Here is a 9,272-nt window from a genome sequence, read left to right on the forward strand (position 1 = left end):
CCTGTTGCTCTGTGTTTCCTACAAACTTGTATGAACCAGTTCGATCTCTGGGGCCCGCAACCAGCCATATTGCTCCTCGAACTCCTAGAACTATGAGAACTGGGATTAGTGTTGACAGCTGCACGTAGACGCCGTACCGATTAAGGTTCCGAAGTTCTTCAAGGTGACCAGCATCAGTATGCGTATAGAACTTATAAGGCCAACCCATGACGACAGTCGGGATGGTGCCTAACGAATTAGACACTGGGGTTTTGCAAGAATTTTCATTGAATAACGATAGTATGATGAAAGATGAAATTCTACTTTTATGAAGTTTAAATATACTGCTGATGTTATACTCCGGATGTTTTGGTTACGGATGTTGAACACTAGCTCACATTAATATCCGCAAAAGTGTGCCCATCCAATGTACAAGATATCCTATGAGTGATCTACATCTTGTAGCCTTCTTCACAGTCCGGACTCACCGACTAGTCCGGTAAACTCCACGCGATAGACCAAAGGCTCGTGTTGAGCTGTCAATTTCCGTTATCAGTTATCCGATCGAAGAAGCCTTCTACACAACTGTGGCCCGGCTGGCTTGTGGCAAATTACTTGCTACGTAATTACCCCATTGTTAACAGGGAAGCATCATTATCTGGTTCGCCATGTCAAAATCTTTGTTTAGCAGCCTCCTGGCTGCATTTGCGGTCCTTCAAGCCTCTGCTTCCGTCACCATTCGAAAAACTGGCCGAGGCCCGACAGGCTATGAAGTGGACTTCAAGTACACAAACACCACGGCCAGTCGTGTGCTGATTGGCGGCGGTATTCAGCCTTTCACAGACCAATTTCATACCACGCTGGAAACAAATGGCATGTACGATCCGCACACGTACCAACCGGGAGACTTTTATGTCAAATCCCGCCCAGCTGTTAATTTCGAGTGGCCTTACGAAATGACAGTTGATAAAAAAGGCGTCTGGTCTTATACCACACCACTCCCCTCAGGCGTCTACAGCTTCGCCTACCTGGTCGATTGCGACTACGTGTTGAACTGTACCGTGGATACCGGCAAGCTCGTTCTAGACCCGGACCTACCTCCTTTCCAGAACGTGCAGGGCGATCAAGTCTCATCCACCTTCCAAGTGCCCTTTGACGCAGAGTTCCAGACGGGGGACCCATGTGGCAACTTTGACTATGCGCTCCCTGCCGCACCTGAGCACCGCGGTACCATTTTCACTGTCAATTATACTTCGCCAGGATCTATACATCCGGCTCCGGATGTCCACGACTTTACTATTTACCTGCCGGCTGAATACGGTCGCCTGCAAGACAAGAAGTACCCGTTATTATACATCTCGCATGGTGCCAACGGCAACGGCGCTGAGTGGGAGAACCTGGGGCGCGTTAGTTCCATTCTCGACAATCTAATCGCTGAGGGCCATATAGCACCGACTGTCGCCGTGATGCCGTCTTTCTACAACCTTGATGATACGTTACCACGCTTCGTTTACGGCAACTCGCAGATAGTGCCTGCACCTTATCCCCACCACGTCCGCGAAAATTATCAGCGATACTTGTTCCCTTGGGTTGAAGAGCATTTCGACGTCTGCCGAGAACCCTCTTGCCGCGCCTTCTCAGGCTTGTCGCTAGGCGGCCTTTTGACATATGAGATGTTAGTCAACGCGACTGATTATTTCGAATACTACGGCTTTTTTTCGCCCGCCACAATCGCGCCTTATTATGACGCCCCCTCAATGGCGGAGAATTTGTCGCTAGTCAAGAAGGGTGTGTTTGTTGCCTGCGGACTCTACGACACCCTCCTTACCGCAGCCTTGGACCTACAACATGCCTTCAATGAAATGGGGATGAACTCCATTTCAAGAATCTCACCATTCGGCAGCCACTATTGGAACACGTGGCAAGACAACTTATGTGAGTTTCTCCCTGTTGACTGTTTTGAAGGTGAAAAGGTATGAGTAGAGTATGTGCAGTGTTGATACCTGTCCTATGATCGACTTGAGAACTCCAAAACGATGGCTAACCAATATCTTGCAGGGTGGTTTGGTATCAAGGCTTTGTGGCAGCCAATCCCGTTTACAGTAGAGTCAGGCCGTATTAAACCGTCCACAACTGCTCCTAACCACACCTTGTGCCTGCATTAGTTGAATGTCTATATGATTGAACGTTGCATTGTAGCTCGAGCGCACGAGAATCAAATTTCAGCTATCATCCGTGACTCTATGTGGGATCCAAGGTGTGACAGGCGTAAACAATACTAATTGAACTTAACGATGAAGTTTCATTGCCAAAATAAAACGCAATAGCACCATAAGGATTAATGTGCTGTGCTTTAACGCTTCCAGTGTATTTAAGTAGTAAGATCCACATTATGTAACCTAGCTGCCTTGCTATTCCAAAGTACATAGCCAGAGCTGAAGACTGGCTATAGTTGAATTGTGATAGAAAGAGGTTATGATTTCAAACTTCTTCTTCGGTTGTAACATCGGGAGAACCCAGTTCGATTCTTGCTCCACTTCTGAATGTCCTGATCTTCCTTTGCATAAGAACCACCCATAGCCAAGTGTGTAAGCAGATTCAGACAGTGATTGATGTGATGTTCTCTTGACGCCAGTAAAGTTGTCAATTCCTCATCCGAAGATACTGAGTTCAGTATCTCCTCTTCACGGCCCATGAACTTGATGAAGCGCTTTAAAGTGAAAACGCAATGCACACCATGATCCAAAGGCATGATCCAATACCGACCGGCAAAGGTCCGTCCGGACATTTCCTCTATATCGATAGGCTGCTCACCATACTCGTTGTTAAATCCATGCCAGGTATCATAGCTTTTGTACTCTTCCAAGGTTTCCGGATCTGCGCATTCTGGTGGTACCCAAGACTGCTCCAAGGTGTCGTAGCTGCATCCAAGAGCTTTGGCTTCCAATGTTGAATTTCCGCAATGTGAAATGAGAGTGGCTTCTTGTATGGACTTCTGAGAGGGTAGGAGAAGCACCACGTTCCAGGATATCAATGCTATGGTCCAACCCGCAAGTAGAATGCCAAATGAGATTGAATACCAAGCTGTCGCATGACGAGAGGGTGGTGCCTGGAGTGGAGCTTCAGGAGTATCCAAAAGTGGCTCCAATTTGTCTTTGTTAACGCTTCCTTTGTATAGACGTTTTGGAAAATGTAAAGAGAACATGTCGATTTGTGCCGCTGGTGACTCAAAATGATTCTTCAACCAGAGTTGATTAGGTTCTTGAAGGCATAGAGATGGAAGTTATCTCAATAAGCCGTCTGATATATCAACAGCGACGACCATAATATCCGGCTGTATCAGGAAAAAACTTTGTATTTATCGTGTTTCACAAATCGAAAGTTGAACTAATACGTTTCTGTCGCGGATGATTTTGTTTGTGGCAATAATATCCGAAAGTTGTAATCAAGATATGGCGACTGGTGCTAGCGATGATAATACGTATCAAGGAAAGTCCAACAGATAGCATCCGCTGTCCTTTTCTTTTCGGTGATCCGGGCTTTTGGAAGACATTATATTAACTTCTTAGTGATCACTATCAATAAACATTGGTCCTGATGCGTGTTTTCTTGTGACTTACGATACCATCCTTATTGTCCGCTTTAACTGAGGTGCTGCAGAGGAGGAATCTTAGTCCACCTATTTAAAAGATGTTTGGACTCTTCAAGTCGCTCAGATTTCTCACGGAATCAACAGTTAGCATGAGCCAAGCCTACATTAATTTTCTTTATTTTCAAAGGCCCGATACTCGATACATCAAATCAAGACGTGCGACGAAAATCTCCTCCGCTATTGCAAAATATCCGTGGGAGGAACCTGTGACATGAGTCAAGCTGATAAAGGTTTCCACATTGTAAAGCATTGACACCATTCAATGCACTCTTAGATTCTGGTAAATCATTTCCCATGCAAGTACCGCGCGCCAGGCATCTTCATCACGTTCGTTACACCTATGCTTCCTTTTGCCCATTTGAGACATTTGCAGGTGGCATCAAGCCGTCACAACTGAGCGGCTATGTTGAAAGCAGATGAGACGCCGTTTCTGCATCACCAGGAGTTGGATATTGAGAGATCTCAGAAGCAGTGCAAGACACAATACATTCTGAATCTGAAAAATATATTCAATTACTGGCATTTGTGTAGTCATCTTCGGTGTAATGTTTTGGAATGTCTTGGCTTTAATGGGCTGGATCCCTCCCAATTGCAGCTCGCCTTTCATAGCAACAGAGATACGTGAGTTTTGGGTTTCTAATTATATAGGATCCTACTGACTATTGATCAAATACCCGAATGCTTCCAATTCGTCGAACAAGACAAGAGACTATTAAGCCCTACTTCGATCCTGACCATATCTTCCCCAATAGATCATACAATCCTCACTCTAGTGACTATGTTGGCAGGCCTAGCGGCGAATTGAACAGTCTCTTGGCAGAATTGGACGGGCGTCAGTTTGCATATACCACCGTTCACTTTTGAAAAGATTTCTCTAAAACCAAACAGCTAACCTGATGGCTCTGGACGCCACCGAACTGGAACAATTTGCTTCTCGAGCAATTAGAAACCCTCTGGATGGTACTAAAACTGTTACCAGGCAAGTACTCAACACCCCGAAAGGTTCTTAGCAGCAAATATTTACATACCTCTGCTAGTATTCAAGTGTTCCACCGATTACACTGCCTACGTGCAATTCAGAAGGCAGTATATTCAGAGTCCTACGGCAAGCCACACAACATGTTACAGATAGCTAAGTAGAACAATACTAGTAAGCTCCTGGTATTGTATGAGGAAACTTTGATTGACAGGTACAGACAACTGCATAGACTTGATATGGAGACCAATCACATGTCAAAGTGATGCTACGCCAATTCTTTACTACCTTGCCAATGTCTTCACTGGAAGATTCAGGAAACATGAGAAGCTTACCTCTATTCATACGTGTAGGAATGTTGATGACATCACTTAGTGGGCGAAGTAGAGGGTATTTCCATGAGGTATAGAGGTGGCGCAGAATCAGTTAGGATCGTTGGGAATGTTCATTAGTGATCACAAAAACCTTGGCACCACGTTTTGCAGTAGTATATATGGCCACCTGAACGGGTTAGGGCAGCTTGTTATTACGAAAGCTCTTGAATCAGTAGCGGTCAAGAACTACTAGACCAACTAACATGCAGCGCGATGGATACGGCTCTTTTAGCCACCACTAACGCTCTTGGAGCGCACAATACTGGGACCCCGGAATTGAGATTTGGCCGCAAAAATACATTACAATGGCATGAAGGAATGCCTCGGTAGCATGATGTCCTCTGGCCTCGTAACTCAACCACCCTGCTTCCCACGCAACCCCGCATACCACGCAGCCCCAAACCCCCATCAATATCACCATACCCATCAACAACATCCATTATTCCTCATCCCTACCACCTACCCAGATGCAACTTTCTGCTTCACTAGATAATTCAGATCCACTGGATTCACTTGTGCTACTCTCTGCTTCGCCAGCAGCAATTTGCGCCCGTCGGATATCCTCGATATTAGCGAACGTCGTGTTAGGGTCCGTCTGGACCCTTTTTCTCCTGCCTTGTTGCTGACTATCCGTCTGGGCCTGGAATGCCTGGGCCTGACGCTCTAGGACTGTCAGTCTATAGGCCTGTTGGTCCCAGCCTTTTTGGACCTTTCTAAATAGGTGGCGTTGGGTGTAGATTTCTCGGGTATCTTGCGTAAGCTGGTTGAATAGGTGCAGCTGACGCTGAAGATCAGCAGACTTACGCGGGGTTGACCATGGGACTATAGATACAGCTCCATCCCACTGCTGACTTCCTGACTGCCCAGCTGTCTGGCCGTCTAGCTGTCTGGCTGGCTGGCTGGCTGATGCCTTAGACACGAAAGGGCTAGATAGAGGTTGCGCTACATCAACTGGCCATAACCCAGTGTGTTTCCAGCCGCTTTTAATAACCTGGATAGTCAAGGCGTCTAGACGTGCCCTTCTATAACAGTCTATAAAGTTCCTCTTGCCTGTTACAGTTGAATCGCTTTGTATATCTAGGTACCCTAGATACTTCCTATAGGCTGCCTTAAGAGGTCGGAATACTGACTGATCTAGAGGCTGGAGGACGTGTGATGTGTGCGGCGGCAGAAACAGGAGGTGTATGTGGTTCCGGAAGCATCGCCACAGAAAGTCTGTTGTTGTATGGCTATGATGGGCGTCTAGAACTAGTAGTCTAGTATCTGAAGGGTCCTCTGGGACAGTCTGAGGGATAAAGACCTTTTCTAGCCATTCTAGGGCATTCTGATCAGTTGTCCAGCCGTTCTCTGTTGCTGTGAATTTCCAGCTAGCATAGGGTTGAAGATCTAGAGGAAACCACTGTTGCTGGACTGACTTGCCCTTATACATAACAAGAGGCGGAAGTGCGCGTCCTCTGGCAGAGACGCACTCGATCAGAGATACCCATGCCCGCGATCCAGGCTGTTTTTTCTGGATATACTTGGTCTCTGACGATCCTAGTACTAGCCCATTGCTTCCTTTGCCCTCGAGGATACCAGTCTCATCCATGTTCCATCTATTAGCTGGCTTGATGGGCAGGATTGCTGGCAGATCAAGGCGATGAAACCATTCCTGGATAATGTCAGCAGTTGCCCCATTAATTCGCCTAGCGTCAATTGCCCTGCATCGCTGGGTTCTGATAGATGGGTTTCTGCGAAGAAATCGCTGCATCCACTTCCTCCCAAGTGGTCGCTGCCCATCGCCCAGCATGCGCTCAGCCAGCCCTTTGACTTGCTGATGGCAAAACGCAGAGCCTAGGGCAGCCTGCTTAGATATCCACTCAGCAAGTAGACCTTCCTGGTTCTGAGATAACCGCTGCAGTCTACCAAAGGCAGTATTTCTAGACTGGGTACCATGGAGACGTTGTCGTACAGTCGCCTCTGGGATGCCCCATTTGCGACCTGCCCCGCGGATACTAAGCCCGTCAGCAATATCCCAAAGTGCCCGCTGCAGCTCATGTTCACTATACTGCTTCATCTTATAGTAAAAAAGATATCCTCAAAAAATGGCGTTGTTTGGGGTAGAATAGAAGATGTTGTGATAGTTAGAAAAGAGGAGTAGGTTTTATGGTGACGCGTTGTTGGGCTGCGTGGTATGCGGGGTTGCGTGGGAAGCAGGGTGGTTGAGTTATAGAGTTGCAGTAGGGAAGCTTTGCCGCAGGCATTGTTTTTGTTAAAGTGCAGTTGCGGTGTGGTCGATTCCTGGTCTTCTTCACCAGTTTCCCTCCGCTGTCACGGAGGACTGTGATCATATGATGTCTTTAGGATGCATACATCAGTAATCTTGAATCTTGAAAGAAGCAGAATGATAGAAAGGCTGGCTCCATGTTGCAACGGCTTCAGACCAATCCTATTCTTATTCTGACAGGTCAAGTAGTCCCAGATTTGACGGCACAGGCCTTATCGCTGAAAAATGCTCAATGGATACCTACTCCCAAATGCCGGTAACCGGAGAGTATTCCTAATAGCCAATCCATGATGCATGTCCCATCGACCTCGGACAAGCTCCATTTCTGCCCAAGGCGGGGTAAAGCGCATGTGATCCGTTGCTCAAGAACACCTATAACACATTGTCCACACAAGTATTTGTAAATCTTTCGTTTGAAGTAAAAGAGGACGCTTGACTGGTGATCTCAGGTCTTAGCAATCAATGAAACGAGTCCGTAGTCAACGAGAGAATAACATGAAGAAGGTGGACAAATAAGAACCACCAGCTGATCAACAATGGCGACCCACCAAAGACCCTTGGCGTGACTTAGCGGTGAATAGCTGTACCACATTACTTTACTCAAGAACCCTAATCAGGCGATGCGGGTCTGGTGTCTCTGACTCTGACTCAATACTCAAGGCATCCCATCGGCAATTGTTACGGGGGTATGGAGTGCTCGTCAGCCCACATCAGACAAGCTGACAACTTTTGAAGTAACGTACCCTATCGCTGTCTTGACCGGCCCGGTCAGGTCGGCTAGTCCGGCATCTCTATTGCCATCGCCAGCCAGACAACTTTATCGCTTGCTGTCGTCATTGCACTAGCTGGCTTTCTCATGAAGGTCCAGGGGGTGTTGTGCAACCTAGCGACCTACGCAATCGCACATGTGACTGTAAATGCAATATTACAGATGTTCTTGCCGCCTTAAGGAGGCTGTACTGATGGACCGTTGTACTTTACTGGCCAATCAAAGTTTGTGAGTCACGTGCGCGTACAAGACTCATTTGAGCGTGTATCGAATCTTCGTGCGGAACTATCAATTGCCATTCAGAAATAAGTACCTATACGGCTGATTTGTGGATTTGGCAAGTGGCTGCACCTTATACACGCTAAATTGCAGAGGCATCCATCGAGCCAGGGCATCCCATCCGCCGATGTCATCAAACCAGCCATACACGTGCGAATGTCCATATACCACAGCGAATGTCCATATACCACATGTGAATTACCGAGTCAGCGGCGCCAAGTTCCCCGCACTTTCCCTCTATCTCTCTAAGCCTGAACATACCCATTCGCCGCTGCGTCAAATCATGAAACTCTAAGGGCTCTTTTCTACTGGTCAGGGGCATCGACGATAACATATTCCACTTTTCACTTCTGGGTACTTGTTGGGGACACATGTGGATCGTCGTTGGATTCTGCGTACTTTATCTCTATGGTTCAATAGAGACCCGTTATGTCTACTGATAGTCCGACTGCGGCAGTAAAGTAGATAAGGGAACCCATACATGTAGACTGCCGCCAAGGTTCTTGGCAAAATTTGTCCTGTCGCTCCTTCACAATTAGATCTGGTCTAAACGCACATCGTCAATACTTTGTTGCACAATGTCTGATATTGGGCTGCTTTCCAGTGGCGATATTTCGGCAGCCAATCGGCCTGCATGGAGGGGCGTCAATCAACAAGCCGGCAGGATCTCGAGAACGCGGGCCAACTCATACGTCAACGTCTGCGATCAATGCTATCGTCGCAAGCTCGGCTGCTCGCGTGCCAAACCTTCGTGCGATCGATGTCATCAGGCCGGCCGACAGTGCACATACAGTCTACACAGACCAGCTGGCCGTCCAAGAAGATCCAAGTCTGATCAGGGGCGCAATTCCAGATCTTTCTCGATTTCTACCCGTGACGACACCCATGAAGAACAAGGCGCCAAGGATGTCTATTTTAACTCAAACCAGGGAGCTATTTCAGCTACACACCGTATGTTCCTAACTTCATCCCGAATT

General features: G+C 47.2%; 1 protein-coding gene across 1 annotated transcript; it reads left to right on the top strand.

Moving 5' to 3' along the window:
- Positions 1-647: 647 nt before the first annotated feature.
- On the top strand, positions 648-2,144 carry ColSpa_08940 (endo-1,4-beta-xylanase Z; the record flags this gene model as incomplete). The annotated part of the gene is made up of 2 exons (XM_049275152.1): positions 648-1,914; positions 2,038-2,144. 2 exons carry the CDS (start codon positions 648-650, stop codon positions 2,142-2,144), a joined length of 1,374 nt encoding a protein of 457 aa, XP_049131109.1.
- Between the last annotated feature and the right edge of the window lie 7,128 nt (positions 2,145-9,272).

Source organism: Colletotrichum spaethianum (genome assembly GCF_022836535.1).
Source record: "Colletotrichum spaethianum MAFF 239500 DNA, contig25, whole genome shotgun sequence".
Taxonomy (NCBI): domain Eukaryota; kingdom Fungi; phylum Ascomycota; class Sordariomycetes; order Glomerellales; family Glomerellaceae; genus Colletotrichum; species Colletotrichum spaethianum.